This window comes from Hypanus sabinus, chromosome 23, assembly GCF_030144855.1.
Source record: "Hypanus sabinus isolate sHypSab1 chromosome 23, sHypSab1.hap1, whole genome shotgun sequence".
NCBI lineage: Eukaryota > Metazoa > Chordata > Chondrichthyes > Myliobatiformes > Dasyatidae > Hypanus > Hypanus sabinus.
In genome coordinates, this window is record NC_082728.1 from 10430180 (window position 1) to 10447291 (window position 17112).

The window sequence follows — 17112 nt, forward strand, 5'->3', positions numbered from 1 at the left end:
CTAGCCCTCTGGTTCACACAGCCCTCCATTTTTCTATCATCCATGTGCCTATCCAAGAGTCTTAAATGTCCCTAATGTATCTGTCTCTGCCACATCGGCAGCAAATTCCACACACTCACTCTGTGTGAAATACCCCATATGCTTTCCTCCAATCACCTTAAAATTAAAATCCTGAAGTATTATTGACCTTTAAGTGTGGATTCTATTGGCTATTAACATCTCTATTAAAGTATTGTGATTGGTGATTGATTATGCAAATGACTAATTTGAACATCTGCAAGGTTACCAATTAGTTAATTATCTCTGTCCACCTCGTCAATTTCTGTATTAAAATGGAACAGTTTAGGACAGTGAGGTGACAGGGCCCAAGCTGTCCTCCTGGTGCACAAGCAAATAGTGTGATTGAGAAACGAGTCAAAGCTTTCAGAATCCAGTTAACCTGTGACAATATTTACATGGAGGCTCTGCCAAAATGGCTGACCCTCATCTTCGTTGTATGGGAGAACAGAATTGGGCCCCTGCAGGTGATAAGCTCCTAAATCTCACTGCTGTTGTAAGGTATCACAAGATGGTGAAAGACACTGCTGACACATTTTTCTTAGACAGTTTATAACCCTGTTTCCCCCAACCAGGGCAGTAATGATACCCAATACCCAACTCCCCGTCCACCCAGAATCAAGCCCCAAAATCGAACTCTCACCTGGTGTGCGGGATATTATAGAAGGTATAGTAGACCTCCCGGAAGAATTGGCGGGGAATGTCACGCAGTCCGAGGATGTTCTGCATGAAAGGACAACGGTGTTAAAGAGTTAAATATCTGCAGCTTATCCACAGCAAGACCCGCTCTGTCCATGGTGACCCAGTGGCCTAACAGACAAAGCATCAGCCTCCGGAGATGGGGATTGTGGGTTCAAGTCCCAGCTGGGTCGCACTGCAACCCTTCTCTCTGGACTTTAGAAAAATGAGTTGGGAGAGGACATCTCCTTGAAAGTTATTGAGTACTGAAAGGCCTCAATAGAGTGGATGTGGAGAGGATCTTTCCTACAGTGGGAGAGTTTAGGACCAGAGGACACAGCCTCAGAATACAAGGAAGCCCCTTTAGAACAGAGAGGAGGAATTTCTTTAGACAGAGTGGTGAAACTGTGGAATTTATTGACACAGATGGTTGAGGATGCCAGGTCTTTATGAGTATATTTACAGCTGAGTTTGATAGGTTCTTGATTAGTCAGGGCATCAAAAAGTTACAGGGAGGAGGCAAGAGAGTGGGGTTGAGAGGGGAAACAACCAAGCCATGATGAAATGGCGGAGCGAACGCAATGGGCCCATTGGCCTAATTCTGCTCCCAAATAGTCTAAAACTCCACTTCGCCTCATTAGAACCCAACATTCACCAGTTCCATAGACCAGCTTCCAATTCCCTGGTGAGCTTCCGTGGGACCTCCTTCCTCTGACAGTGTATTAGTCAGTGTGGTTCGGGTAGCACAGCAGTTAGCGGAACTCTATCGCGCTGCCAGCAACCTCGGGTTCAATTCCACTGCTGCCCGCAAGGAGTTCGTCTGTTGTCCTGGCAACCGCGTGGGACGGCCTTGTTTCCTCCTACGTTCCAAAGCCGCAGGGATTATTGGTCACGCAGGTGTGATTGGGCAGCATGGGATTGTCGGGTTGTATCTCTAAATAAAATTAAATGTGGTAGTAAGTCAGTTTCCGTGGCGTGAAGCGACCGAGAGTACGAGACCCCCCCCCCTCCCCCGGATAGGACGCCAGTCTATCGTGAGGTTAACCCCCAGCATTTTGTTGGTGGGTGGACTGGAGCAATGTGTGGTTAAGTGCCTTGCTCAAGGACACACATGCTGCCTCAGCCAAGGCTTGAACTTACAACCTTCAGATCGCTAGACCAACGCCTTAACCACTTGGCCAGGCGCCACACCATGTTACCTAGAAGGTCCAACAGAACAGCAGTGATGAGAGACCTCCTTCCCCCCCCCACCCCCAGTGAAACCATAAACAGCTTGGACCAACTGAGTAACGAAACACCTCCTCTGTTGCTGGAACATTCTAGAAGCAGAGAGCAGGGACTGAGGGGCAATTGATAAAAGGTTATGAAGAAAACTTGTTGATGCACAGTGAACAGTGATAATCTGGAACTCACTGTCTGGAGCAGGTGCGACAGAGAAATCAGGAAAAGTATCTGAGGGGAAAATACCGTGGTGTTGCCAAGAAACACAACTCTCTTACAAAGTGCTGACACGCGCTCAAAAAGGACCAAAAGGCCTCCTGTGCTAGAACAACATTTTTAAAGCAATTCCATCAACCCCAACACGTCAGTATAAGATCGTACCTTCACCTGGCCAAAGCCGATGGTCAGAGCAGCAGAGCTGGTGAAGCCCTTTATCACCGGCAAAGAGATGAAGTCAACAAGGAAGCCTACAAACGAAGCAAAGCCGGTTAGTGTCCAGAAAACAGCAAATGAGCCTGTTTAGGGGCAAAGCCTAGACATTGGCCAAAACAACAACAGACCAAAGCTTGCCCTCCGACCTGTAAATAACACAACTCGGCCAGGTTCCCAAAACACATCAAGACTAAGTCCATAGAACAGTACAGGCCCTTTGGCCCACAATGTTGTGCTAACCCTTTAACATACGGATTCTGGTGTGCACATCGAAGGTTCTTTTAGGAAAGTGGCAAAAACTTGTCACTTCACAATTGTTTAAGTTGATAGAACAGAAGGAAACTGAACAGACAGTAGAAGAGAAAGCCAAGATTAATCACTTTGTGCTTAACTATTTTATACCCAGAGACAAGGAAAAATTACATTCCAATTTATGGATAAGAATAAACCAATTAGAAAGCACTTATTCGATAATGCATTACCAAATTAACCAATGAGAAAACACTTACTCACTTAATACAAAGGGTCTTTTAGAGTTCTAGAATTATACCTTGTATAACCACTAGAGGCATATTAAACTGTTATGTGCATACTATAGTCAATGGAAATCATAGTAGGCTGTGACTTGTATCATTATACAAAATACAAGCAAACTGCAAAGAAAAATTAAAGAGTCTAATCCAAGAATTAAACAGTTGGATCCAACATAACCTACTCTAAAATCAATCTAAGGCTTCTCTCCTACGTGGCCCTCCATTTCTCTTTCATCCATGTGCCTAAGAAATGGACCTGGTCCCACCACCATGCCTGGCACTGCATATCCACCAGTCTAAAAAAAACACCTTTGACTTCCCTCCAAATTACTTTATTATCCATTATGCCCCCTCATTATCCATTTTTGCCCTGTGAAGTCTTTGACTGCCCATTCACTCTGTTTCTCTAATCACTTTACACATCTCTTTCAAGCTCCCCTGGTACGGGAACTGTACTTCCCTCAGTCACAGGACTCTGCAGAGAGTGGTGCAGACAGCCCGGTGCATCTGTAGTTGTGAACTTACCACTATTCAGGACAGTTACAAAGACAGGTGTGTAAAAAGGGCCCAAATGGTCATTGGGGACCCGAGTCCCCCCAACCACAAACTGTTCCAGCTGCTACCGTCTGGGAAACTGTACTGCAGCATAAAAGCCAGGACCAACAGGCTCCGGGACAGCTTCTCCCACCAGGCCATCAGACTGCTTAATTCATGCTGACACTACTGTATTTCTATGTTATATTGACTATCCTGTTGTACATACTATTTATTATATATTACTACAAATTGCACATTGCACATTTAGACGGAGATGTAAAGATTTTTACTCCTCATGTATATGAAGGATGTAACTGATAAAGTCAATTCAATTCCTCCTTCATTCCAAAGCAAAAAGTCCTAGCTCATTCAACATATCCTCAAAAGGCATGTCTCTAATCTAGACATCCTTGTAAATCACCCCTACACCCTCTCGAAAGCTTCCATATCCTTTCAATAGTGAGGTGACCAGAACTGAACACAATACTCCAAGTTTAAAGAGCTGCAACTTTACCTCATAGCTCTTGAACTCAAATCACCAACACTCCAGTTGCCTCCTTAAACACTCTATCAACTTGCACAGTAACTTTGAGGGCCCTACACGCCTGATCCCCAAGATCTCTGTGTTCTCCCAAGCTGCTGAATCTACCAGTAACCCTGTACTCTGTCTTCGAGTTTGACCTTGTGAAGTGAATCTCTTCACACTTTTCTGGGTTTGAACTCCATCTGCCAACTCTCAGCCCAGCTCTGCATCCTGTCAATGCCCCACGGTAACCTATGGCAACCTTCTGCACAACATCACCAGTCTTTCCTCCCCCAACGAAGCTTGCACGCCCCATTCCTTTCAGCACCAGAGCACCCAAGTTGGTGACAGTACTGACAATGAAGTATTGACCTGGTCCCTGCTGGAACGTAGGGAATACAGAGCCCTCGCAGACAGTGGAAGCGGCCAAATAGTATTGAGCAAGGAGTAAACATTCACAAAACGCTGGAGGAACTCAGCAGGCCAGGCAGCATCTATGGAAAGAAGTACAGTCGATGTTTTGGGCTGAAACCCTTTGGCAGGTCCCTGGATCCCAGAGGTAATTCCCCCGTCCTTCCTCTGTCAGTGCCACAAGTCCTCTTGCCCAGAAGTCAGACTGGGCTTCAGGTTTTAAAAAACACAAAGATTTGCTACAAGTATAAAATGCAACAGCAAGTGAAGGGGATACTCAGCAGGTCAGGCAGCTGCTGTGGAGAGAATAGCAGGGTTCCTGTCTCGGGTTGGTGACTTTCCATAGGACCTTATTCCTTGGACGATACAGCAGTGTGGTGTCACAGCACAGCTGGGACTCAGTCTCTGTACAGGAACAAACCCATAGCCAGAGAACCCACTGAAAGGCCTTTGGCCCCTCCCGTCCACACCAAACATCACGGTATCAGAGATCCTGCTTCTGAACGTTATGGCCCACGATCTTCTACACCATCGTGATCCAAGTGGTCGTCTGAACAACAGCTCATGTTGTGAGAATCTCTGCCTCCAACAGCTCCACAGTTAGGGCGTTCCAGATTCCATCTACCCTTTGGGTGAAAACATTCTTCCCCAGATCCCCACCAGCTTTTGACTCCAGAGCGAGGATCGTTGCACCCTAAGCTATAGCTGAAATCTTCAGCATGCGCCACCTGAATTACTGAGATTGTCCATCACTGGTGTCAACAATGACTCCCAAATCAAAGAACAACTGTCCGTCAGCCAATTTATTATCGATTTATTACCATGTAATACTTTGACATTCATTTCCTTCCATTTACAAAAAAATTGAATTTTATGAAAAACTATAAAGACTAACAAACAACCCATGGGCAAAAGACAAACTGTGGAAATACCGATTAAAACTGAGAACACGAGCTGTGAAGAGTCCTTGAAAGTGAGTCTAGAGGTCATAGAATCCATTAAGAGCTTTGGTGATTGAGGTCATTTACATTAGTTCAGGCCATAAAGGAGACGGCTAGGACACCCTACTTGGGGCGAAGGGAGCGTGGAGGGTTGTGACCACAGAGAGGAGACCAGCCCTGTGCGTCAGCCCGAACCCTGCAGGAGGCAGTGTAGTGGTTTCAGACTGTGTCCGTGCACCACCACGCCCCAACAGACTTCACACTTAGCTGCAGTCCCCTCCCCACATACCCATCCCCCACCCAGACCACATGATACATTGGCAGAATTAGACCATTCGGCCCATCAAGTCTGCTCTGCCGATCCATCGTGGCTGATTTATTACCCCGCTAAACCCTATTCTCCTGCCTTCTCCCCGTAACCTTTGATGCCCTGACTAATTAGGAACTTATCAACCTCTGCTTTAAGCACATCCAGTGCCTTGGCCTCCATTGCTGTGGTGATGAACTGCACAGGCTCTCCACCCTCTAGCTGAAGAAAATCCTCATCTTTATTCCAAAGCAATATCTGGCCCTGGATTCCCCACGATTGGAAACCTCCTCTCCACACCCACTCCATCTACACCTCACAATATTCAAAATGGTTTCAATGAGATCTCCCCACCCTGATTCTTCTAACCCCCACAGCCATCAAATCCTCCTTGCAAGTTAACCCTTTCATTCCTGGGATCACTCTCACGACCCCCTCCAATCCTTTCTTAGATAAGGGACCCAGAAGTGCTCACACAGACGGGGAGAAGAACATCAACGGTCACGGTTGAGTTGGCAGCCAGGACCTTACCGAGGCGCAGGACTCCCATCGCCAGCTGGATGCAGCCGCAGAGGAAAGCCAGCAGCACAGCGTACACCGGGTCGTGGCGAGCGTACGTGGAGACGAGGAGAGACATGATCGCCGTTGGGCCCAGGGTGATGTCCTTCGAGGTGCCGAGCAGACAGTAAACAAAGCAGCCCATAAAGGAGGAGTAGAGGCCGTACTGAAATGGAAACCAGACGAGGGTCCTGAACACACAGCATGTACGTAAGATGCAGTAGAATTAGGATAGTCTGCCCACCATTCCACAATAGCTGATTTAATATCCCTGTCAACCCCATTCTTCTGCTTTCTCCCATTTAACTTTGGTGTTCTCACTAATCAAAACTCTATTAACCTTTGCTTTAATTATACGCAATGACTTGGCCTCCACAGCTGTCTGTTGCAATGAATTCCACAGATTCGCCACCATCTGGATAAAGAGATTCCTCCTCATCTCTCTCCCTGTATTCTGAGGCAGAGATTTTCCATGAGTCAATAGGACGTAGGAATAGAAATAGGCCATTCAGCCCATCTAGTCTGCCCCACCATTCCATCATGGCTGATTTATTTTCCCGCTCAAACCCATTCTCCTGCCTTCTCCCCTTAAACTTGGACACCCTATTATTCAAGAACCTGTCAACCTCTGCTTTAAATATACTCAATGACTGGGCCTCCACAGCCGCCTGTGGAAATGAGTCACCACCCTCTGGCCTCTCATAGCACTTAACAAAGTGAACTAGGTCACGTTGTCCGGCCTGGAATAAACTGAAACCTGGATTAGGAATAATCCCAAGGACGGGGACGGCACCATAGCGTAGAAGTCAACGCAACACCATAACAGCACCAGTTCCCAGGGCTGTCTGCAAGGAGATGGCACTTTCTCCCCGTGACCTCACCGGCCCCCTCCAGGTGCTCGGGTATCCACATACATTCCATAGTTTAGTGGGCAGTGTGGGACAGGAGGGCCTGTTACAGAGCTGCATCTCCAAACTAAACTATTTCCTGGAATACTGGAGACCAAGAGGTGGCTGCACTACATACCAACCCAGCCATTAACCCTCAGCCTAATCACAGGACAACTTACAACGACCAACTAACATACCAACCGGTACGTCTTTGGACTGTGGGAGGAAACCAGAGCACTCGGAGGAGACAAGTGCAGTCATGAGCAGAACGTACAAATTCCGTACCAACAGTGTCAGAGTCGAACTGCAAACTCCGACACCCTGAGCAGTAACAGCTTTGCACTGGCTGCTACATTACCGTGGTGCCCGTTGTTTATTTCTGGGCTGCATTACCCCATGACACTAACGGATTGTCCACCTTTTCAAAACATTCCCGCCATCAAAGGCAAGGTCTCTGAGGCAGTGGAAGGACAAAATAATTCACACACAGCGAGATCCGACACTTTCCCTACTGGCCGCCAGAGAGAATTTCCACCTCCAACTGGAGGCGACAGAGACTGAGAAAACTCGGGTTAGGCAGCGTCTGGAGAGAGGGGAAGAGTGAATGTTTCAGGTCAGTGATCGAGAGTTCTGATCCTCTCTCCAGAACTTTCTCTGTTTTAAATCTCAAGACTTGCAACGTTTGCAGTAACTTGGGTTTTCAGACAGGGTCTGGAGGGTGCCAGGCTGTTACCCGACAGACTGCATCTCGGACAGCACGTCTCTGCATTGGAGCACAAGTCGCCGAAGCAACACTGGAGCCCAGCACTGGTCACCAAACTACCGTTAGCAGTAAGCTCTCAGGGTGGGGGAATTGAAACTGCTTCCCTCTCCACAGAGGCTGCCTGACCTGCTGAGTGTTTCCGGCATCGGTTCCAATGGAAACTGGCTGCTGTTCTAATCATGGAAACTAGACTATCCAGCATCCAATAAATCTTCAAAAGGCAATGCGTCAGGAAGGCAGCACCCGTTATCATGGACCTTCACCATCCAGGACACGCCCTCTTTGATTGCTACCATCAGCGATGAGGTACAGGAGCCACTATGATCTAGGAACAGCTTCTTCCCCCACTGCCATCAGATTTCTGAATTGTCCATGAACTCAGGAGCACTAGCTTGCTATTTTCCACTCCTTTTGCATTTATCTTTAAGTTTAGAAAGGTAATCTACAGTAATTTTTAGGGATTGGACTGGTGCTCGGAACAAGAAGCTTCCAGACTCATGTCAGAGACAACAAACCTGACGTCGTTCACTAGGACAAAGATCAACCACAGAACTACCTGAGCAGGAAGGCCAGCAATCTCGGCGTAGGCGAGGGCCTGAGGGACCACGGTCAGACCCACGGTCACTCCAGCCAGGACGTCCATCTGCAGCCACCGAGCCGAGTATCGCGGCAGCCACGCCAGGATCGGCAAACACCTCTGCAAGGTGCGCCGGGAGCAAGCGCTCCTCAGCGCGGATGCCATCTTGCCTCAAGAGCCTCTCGAGGGTAGGCCTCGCCAAGCGATTCGCACTGGAGCAGCCTGGGTATCGTGTGATGACATCACTCTTCGGTCTTTCAAAAACGGCCCGGCCTTCCCTCGTCGTCCTGGGACCCCTGAAGGACACAGAGGTGTAAAAATCATTTTCTGCCAGGGCTCGAGGACCTGAGTTATAGGGAAAGCTTCAACAGGTTAGGACTTTATTCCATAGAGCACAGAGAATGAGGGGAGATTTGATAGAGGTACTGTATACAAAATTATGAAGGGTATAGACAAGGTAAAACTCTGATTAGGTAAGACTACACTAGAGTTCATAGGTTAAGGGTGAAAGGGTAAATACTTAAGGAGAACCTGAGGGAGAACTTCTTCATTCAGAGAGCGGTGTAAGTGTAGAATGAGCTGCCAGCAGAAGTGGTGCCGATTTAGTTTCATTTAAGCGAAGTTTGGGTAAGTGCACAGATGGGAGGGCTATGGTCCAGGACGATGGGACTAGACAGAATAATGGGTCAGAATGGTCTAGATGACCCAAAGGGCCTGTTTCTCCTGCTGTGCCTCTCTACTCTCTCTACATCCATTGTCTGTGTGGCTAGGCATAGCTTAAATGCCACCTATAAGTTTGCCAATGATCCAACCATTGTTGGCAGAATTTCAGATAATGACAAAAGGACATACAGGAGTGAGGTATACCAGCTGGTGGAGTGGTGCCGCAGCAACAACCTGGCACTCAACGTCAGTAAGACGAAAGAGCTGATTGTGGACTTCAGAAAGGGTAAGACGAGGGAACACAAACCAATTCTCATACAGGGATCAGATGTGGAGAGAGTGAGCTGTTATGTGTGCTGAACAAACCAGATGGAAATGGGATCCAGAGCTCCCCCCCCCCCCGGGAACTATGCTGCTAATGAGAGAGAGAGATGAACAGAGGGAGAGGCACCTGCTAAGGGGAGGGGGAGAGAGGGGGAGAGAGGGGGAGAGAGGGGGAGAGAGGGGGAGAGAGGGGGAGAGAGGGGGAGAGAGGGGGAGAGAGGGGGAGAGAGGGGGAGAGAGGGGGAGAGAGGGGGAGAGAGGGGGAGAGAGGGGGAGAGAGGGGGAGAGAGGGGGAGAGAGGGGGAGAGAGGGGGAGAGAGGGGGAGAGAGGGGGAGGATTTAGTATTATGGCTTCTTCACTGATGGAAAGGTAAACAATCTTTTGCTACAAGGACACTTTGCTCGTTAACATTCTTGCTGAGACAGCAGGGAGTGGCCTAGTTTGATGGACATGGACAAATTGAGTTGATGGATGGCTGATACCCCGTCAGTGGGGATAAAAGACGGGTCTGGGGAGACACCCTCAGACACACCAGTGGACACTGAAAGAGTGTTGTGCACCCACAGGAAGGTGGGGGCCTGGAGGATCGGTTCAGGGGAATCGGTCCGGAGCACAGTGGATGAAGGCAGACCGGTGGGGACTTGTTTGTGTGTCCGCCTTTGCCTGAGTGACGAGTCCACCACTGAAGAATGGTCCAGCCTGGTACGGAAGGGTCATGATCGGTGACCCCAACAGTACAACGGAACAAGAAGACGACGGAAGGTTTGCCTGCTGCAGCTGCTCATCTCCCACTCGCGCTCTCTCTCCCCAGCATTGCAACACACCTACCTCAGCATGAACTGAACTGAACTCTATATTCTCTTATGACAATTCATTTACCCCTAGACTTTGATAGAGCTTGTTTTTTTACTGTTATTATTCCTACACTTCTGTTTTTATTATTGCTAACCTGTTTTATATGTATATTGGCATTTTTGATACTGTATTGCTTAGTTTACTAATAAACACCTTTAGTCACCGTACCACCAGACTCCAACGTATCAGTCCATTTCTGCTGGTCTGTTAACCCAGTTACGGGGAACGTAACGGAGCAATTTCAAGTTCCCAGAGGACCTAACCTGGACCCAGCACATCAGTGAAGCTATAAAGAGGGCAAGCCAGCGGCTGTATTTGATCAAGAGTTTGAGATTTGATTTGTCACTTGAAAACTTCTACAGATGTACCATTCTGACAGGCCGCATCACCGCCTGGTATGGGGGAGGGGGGTGCTACTGCACAGGGTCAAAGCAGTCTGCAGAAAGTTGTAAAATTCGTCAGCTCATCACGGGACATAGCCTCCCTAATATCCAGGACATCTTCAAGGAGCGGTGCCTCAGAAAGGTGCTGTCTATCATTAAGGACCCCCATCACCCAGAACATGCCCCCTTCTCTCCTCTACCATCAGGCTCCTGTACCTCCTTCCTGAAGGCCCACACTCAGCGATTCAGGAACAGCTTCTTCCCCTCTGCCATCCGATTTCTGAATGGACATTGAACCCTTGGACACCGCCTCAATACTTTTTTGTATTTGTTTTTGTACTAGGCATAAATATACTTACTGTAATTCAGTTTTCTTTCTGTTTGTCACGTATTGCGTTATTCTGCTGCTACAAAGTTGACAAATCTCACGACGTGTGCTGATGATATTAAACCTGTGATTTGGAATGATGTTCAATAGATGATATCCTGCTTTAGTCCACTAGGATGTTTATCTGACCCGAGTCTAGATTTAGGTGCATCTGTAAACGTTTATTTTACAGGGGTGAGGGATCTTTTTGATAGCGTGGCCAAATTGGCAAAAGTCTTCATAAAAATTTTGAACAGAGATCAATGACTAATGAACTAGTAACAAAATTTATGGAACTTAACAGGAATGAGTCTTGCTCCTTATTTACATGTACTTGTGCTTTACTGTTAATAAAAGTAAAACAAGACAGATCGAGTTAAATGAGTATTTTAGAAAATCTGTTCAAAAATTAAAACTAATCTTTTAAAACGACAATTGGAAAATAACATTTCCAAATTGCACAGCTATTGTCATCGGTTACAATTCAAACACTATATAAATATCAGGTCTGTGAGGACTCTGCAATGCATCATCCAATGTTACGTGTGCTTGCAACCACCCAGCTGGCAGTAAGCCAGCAGGAGAAGCTCCCTGTGATAACCTCTTGCTGCTCTCAGAATGTAAAACTTACTGGCTGCTTCAGTTGGCAGTAAAGATAATCATTATGTACCTTTTTATCATGGGTGTGGTTTAGAGAACTGAAGGCGGCACTGCGCATCGCTTGCAGTCCAGCCCGGGATCGGACAGCACAGCAGGAGACTCCTGGGTCCGGCCCGGGATCGGACAGCACAGCAGGAGACTCCTGGGTCCGGCCCGGGATCGGACAGCACAGGAGGAGACTCCTGGGTCCGGCCCGGGATCGGACAGCACAGGAGGAGACTCCTGGGTCCGGCCCGGGATCGGACAGCACAGGAGGAGACTCCTGGGTCCGGCCCGGGATCGGACAGCACAGGAGGAGACTCCTGGGTCCGGCCCGGGATCGGACAGCACAGGAGGAGACTCCTGGGTCCGGCCCGGGATCGGACAGCACAGGAGGAGACTCCTGGGTCCGGCCCGGGATCGGACAGCACAGCAGGAGACTCCTGGGTCCGGCCCGGGATCGGACAGCACAGGAGGAGACTCCTGGGTCCGGCCCGGGATCGGACAGCACAGGAGGAGACTCCTGGGTCCGGCCCGGGATCGGACAGCACAGGAGGAGACTCCTGGGTCCGGCCCGGGATCGGACAGCACAGGAGGAGACTCCTGGGTCCGGCCCGGGATCGGACAGCACAGCAGGAGACTCCTGGGTCCGGCCCGGGATCGGACAGCACAGGAGGAGACTCCTGGGTCCGGCCCGGGATCGGACAGCACAGGAGGAGACTCCTGGGTCCGGCCCGGGATCGGACAGCACAGGAGGAGACTCCTGGGTCCGGCCCGGGATCGGACAGCACAGGAGGAGACTCCTGGGTCCGGCCCGGGATCGGACAGCACAGGAGGAGACTCCTGGGTCCGGCCCGGGATCGGACAGCACAGGAGGAGACTCCTGGGTCCGGCCCGGGATCGGACAGCACAGGAGGAGACTCCTGGGTCCGGCCCGGGATCGGACAGCACAGGAGGAGACTCCTGGGTCCGGCCCGGGATCGGACAGCACAGGAGGAGACTCCTGGGTCCGGCCCGGGATCGGACAGCACAGGAGGAGACTCCTGGGTCCGGCCCGGGATCGGACAGCACAGGAGGAGACTCCTGGGTCCGGCCCGGGATCGGACAGCACAGGAGGAGACTCCTGGGTCCGGCCCGGGATCGGACAGCACAGGAGGAGACTCCTGGGTCCGGCCCGGGATCGGACAGCACAGGAGGAGACTCCTGGGTCCGGCCCGGGATCGGACAGCACAGGAGGAGACTCCTGGGTCCGGCCCGGGATCGGACAGCACAGGAGGAGACTCCTGGGTCCGGCCCGGGATCGGACAGCACAGGAGGAGACTCCTGGGTCCGGCCCGGGATCGGACAGCACAGGAGGAGACTCCTGGGTCCGGCCCGGGATCGGACAGCACAGGAGGAGACTCCTGGGTCCGGCCCGGGATCGGACAGCACAGGAGGAGACTCCTGGGTCCGGCCCGGGATCGGACAGCACAGGAGGAGACTCCTGGGTCCGGCCCGGGATCGGACAGCACAGGAGGAGACTCCTGGGTCCGGCCCGGGATCGGACAGCACAGGAGGAGACTCCTGGGTCCGGCCCGGGATCGGACAGCACAGCAGGAGACTCCTGGGTCCGGCCCGGGATCGGACAGCACAGCAGGAGACTCCTGGGTCCGGCCCGGGATCGGACAGCACAGCAGGAGACTCCTGGGTCCGGCCCGGGATCGGACAGCACAGCAGGAGACTCCTGGGTCCGGCCCGGGATCGGACAGCACAGGAGGAGACTCCTGGGTCCGGCCCGGGATCGGACAGCACAGGAGGAGACTCCTGGGTCCGGCCCGGGATCGGACAGCACAGCAGGAGACTCCTGGGTCCGGCCCGGGATCGGACAGCACAGGAGGAGACTCCTGGGTCCAGCCCGGGATCGGACAGCACAGGAGGAGACTCCTGGGTCCAGCCCGGGATCGGACAGCACAGGAGGAGACTCCTGGGTCCGGCCCGGGATCGGACAGCACAGCAGGAGACTCCTGGGTCCGGCCCGGGATCGGACAGCACAGCAGGAGACTCCTGGGTCCAGCCCGGGATCGGACAGCACAGCAGGAGACTCCTGGGTCCGGCCCGGGATCGGACAGCACAGGAGGAGACTCCTGGGTCCAGCCCGGGATCGGACAGCACAGGAGGAGACTCCTGGGTCCAGCCCGGGATCGGACAGCACAGGAGGAGACTCCTGGGTCCGGCCCGGGATCGGACAGCACAGCAGGAGACTCCTGGGTCCGGCCCGGGATCGGACAGCACAGCAGGAGACTCCTGGGTCCGGCCCGGGATCGGACAGCACAGCAGGAGACTCCTGGGTCCGGCCCGGGATCGGACAGCACAGGAGGAGACTCCTCGGTCCAGAACACGTACCAAAATAATTAAACTTGGAATTAAATGCCCAAGTAAGCTGATCCTTTTTGCCCATACAATCTCCATATCCTCCATTCTTTGCATATTCATATCCCTCTCTAAGAGCCCCGTAAATGTTTCTATTTGCCCCCATTCCAGGCACCCACCGCTCTGCATTTGTCCTGCACATTGCATTTCAGCTGGCCTTCTCTCACCTGGAGTGCATGGCCTCTGTTGTTATAGACACTTCAACCCCGGAAAAGGATACTAGCTGTCCACTCTACCCATGCATTTCATAATCTTCTCTCAGATCTTCCCTGAATCCCCACCACGCCCGAGAAAACAACCCAGATTTGACCCAACCTCGCGACATAACACGCGCCCTCTAATCAGCCGGCAGCCTTGCAAACCTCTTTTGCACTCTCACCAAAGCCTCCACATTTTTCCTACATTGGGCAACCAAAATTGAACGCAATACCCTAGATGCAGCCTAGCCAGTTTCATAAAGCTGCAACGTAACTTTCTGACACTCAAACTCAATACCCACTTGGAGTACCGTGCTCAGTTCTGGTCACCTCACTACAGGCAGGTTGTGGAAACCATAGAAAGGGTGCAGAGGAGATTTACAAGGAAGTTGCCTGGATTGGGGAGCATGCTTTATGAAAACAGGTTGAGTGAACTCAGCCTTTTCTCCTTGGAGCGACGGAGAATGAGAGGTGACCTGATAGAAGCGTACAAGATGATGAGAGGCATTGATTGTGTGGATAGTCAGAGGCTTTTTCCCAGGGTTGAAATAGTTGCCAGAAGAGGACACAGGTTTAAGCTGCTAGGGAGTAGGTACAGAGGAGATGTTAGGGGTAAGTTTTTTTTTACTCAGAGTGGTGAGTGCGTGGAATGGGCTGCTGGCAACAGTGGTGGAGGTGGATACGTTAGGGTCTTTTAAGAGACTTTTGGATAGGTACATGGAACTTAGTAAAATAGAGGGCCATGGGTAAGCCTAGTAATTTCTAAGGTAGGGACGTGTTCTACAGCTACATCACATTACAGGCCCTTCAGCCCACAATGTTGTGCTAACCATGTAACCTACTCTAGAAACTGCCTTGAGTTTCCCTACGCATAGGCCTCTACTTTTCAAAGTTCCGTGTACCTATCCAAGAGTCTCTGAAAAGACCCTATCATATCTTCCTCATGAGGAACTGGACTCTTCCTTTCTTTCCCCCTTTCAAAAAATCCATAATTATTGCTAATAATCATTTAATGACAATCTGTCCAAATTATCACGGCGTACAAGAATTTTCTTTAGATTATTGCCAACTTGGGCACGCACTCAGAGGCTGAGAGCCAAGAACATAGCCAGTTCAGCACAGCGCAGGCCCTTCAGCCCACAAATGTTGTACTGACCTAAACAGACCACAGCAGGAGAACGGGTGAGTTGGCAAGCCTGCAGTACCTATCTCTGAATTTTGGGTCTTTCTCTAGTAGCTCTTTCACTGTTTGGCTTTGAGTGTGGGGATAGTTAGCCCATGGGTCAGGTGGAGGGCTAGGGGGCTGTGGGTCTTCACATGAAATTCCAAGGGCAATCCCTGCAAAGAGCCCTCCTGCTCCTGATCTGTGGTAGTCACATTGTGGGGCGAGGGTCAGAGACTTTAGGGTTCCTGATAGAGTCATTAGGATCTGCAGGCAGTTGAGACATCTTAGCTTCTGCTCAAAGAGGTCTGTTCCAGACTGAGTGAGATCAATAACAATCTCTCTCAGATAGTCCGGGGTCAATACCAAAGATCAAAGCCTGAAAGCTAAAACCCGACGGATGGACAACTATCCGTAGCATGGGATAAAACACACGGATCTGAATCAATGCAGGCCATTCAGCCTACCAACCTGCTCCAAGATCAACCTAGCCCTTCCCTCCTTCATTTCTCCCTCCCCTCCAAGGGTTCCTTCAAGACCCCAGTTTATCAGCCTCTGCCACTACCTTGGGCACCCTACCCTTCAACCCCGGGAACACCCTCACCAGGATGAGCACGTGAGCTGAAGGGGAGGGGGCGGAGAAGCTCACCGCCATGTTAAGGGGACGGGGAGGGGAGGTTGTTGGTACGGCTAACCTTGCTAGTAACCCACGTACAGCAAATAAAACAGACCCAGAACGGTCTGAGCAGCCTCTCGCTACTCTGAAACAATCCGCTATTCAGCATTTATGCAGCGTCCGTTGGGCTGATTTCAAACTAACACAGGTCCTAGTAAAGGAACCACTAACTGACCACAAATGTGCTTGTTGACAAACCTCGACAGGAAGTTAGAGCATAAGATCGAGGGACAAAGAGACCGAAGAGAGAAAGAGAAGGGATGTAAAGGTAGAAAAACACAGACAGAAAGAGAGACCAGGGCACCAGAACCAGCGATACCTACAGCACCAAACTTTGCAACTCCGTTGGAAAGATCACACAACGCGACGGATTCCGCAGGTGATGCCCAGTTCTGAAGGAGGGTCTCGCCCCTGAACTCCGAGTTTATTTGCGTCCACAAATGCTGCCGGACCTGCCGGGTTCCGCCAGCATTGTGGGTGTGTTCCTCCATTAGAAACAGGTTGGCGTCAGATCACAAACCACCCCGACAAACAGGGAAGTGCGCCGTTTGCATCAAATCAAATCATTTCAAAAGGTCGACATGTTGCAGAGAATTAATTAAAACGCTGGGGCGAACCGGCAGGAATATTTTGGTTAGGTTTCCGAGTACCGGGGTCAGCCCCTCTCTCCCGGTGGTGTTGAGGTGGGAGGCAGGACACACAGGGGGAAGAAGCGTCCATGATACCCTGGCGGCCAGCCCAACTCAATCACTGCCCTCACACTCAGACCCACTCCCCTACCCTCCCCACTCACCCACAGCATCGCCGAGCCGGTCTCCCGGCCGAGTTGGCGCCCGTCACGTGATCACACCTCATGTGATCGCTCCCAGAATGTGCCGTGTTCACTTCCGGGAGGCCGACGGGCTCTGGGAAGAGCGGCTGCTGGAGTTTAATCACTTAATTGGATTTGTTCAGTGAGTTTGCGGATTGGTCATGGCTGGTTAGGGCACAGTCCGGCTGCGAGCAGAT

The 17112-nt window shown here is 50.8% G+C and overlaps 1 protein-coding gene across 4 annotated transcripts in view; it reads right to left on the reverse strand.

Annotated features, from left to right (window-relative positions):
* slc26a11 (solute carrier family 26 member 11) overlaps positions 1-17023 on the reverse strand; it is a 43140-nt gene extending 26117 nt beyond the window's left edge. For 3 of the 4 annotated variants that reach the window (XM_059948350.1, XM_059948352.1, XM_059948348.1), the window contains exons 1-5: positions 16898-17023; positions 8408-8724; positions 6172-6364; positions 2338-2423; positions 701-780 (exon numbers count right to left, since the gene is read on the reverse strand). In XM_059948350.1, the coding sequence (XP_059804333.1) occupies positions 701-780; positions 2338-2423; positions 6172-6364; positions 8408-8593 (545 nt within the window). In that variant the 5' untranslated portion in view covers positions 8594-8724; positions 16898-17023. Of the gene's footprint in view, positions 1-700; positions 781-2337; positions 2424-6171; positions 6365-8407; positions 8725-16427; positions 16566-16897 lie in introns of those variants that run through there. The other variant, XM_059948349.1, reaches the window with a different exon arrangement.
* Between the last annotated feature and the right edge of the window lie 89 nt (positions 17024-17112).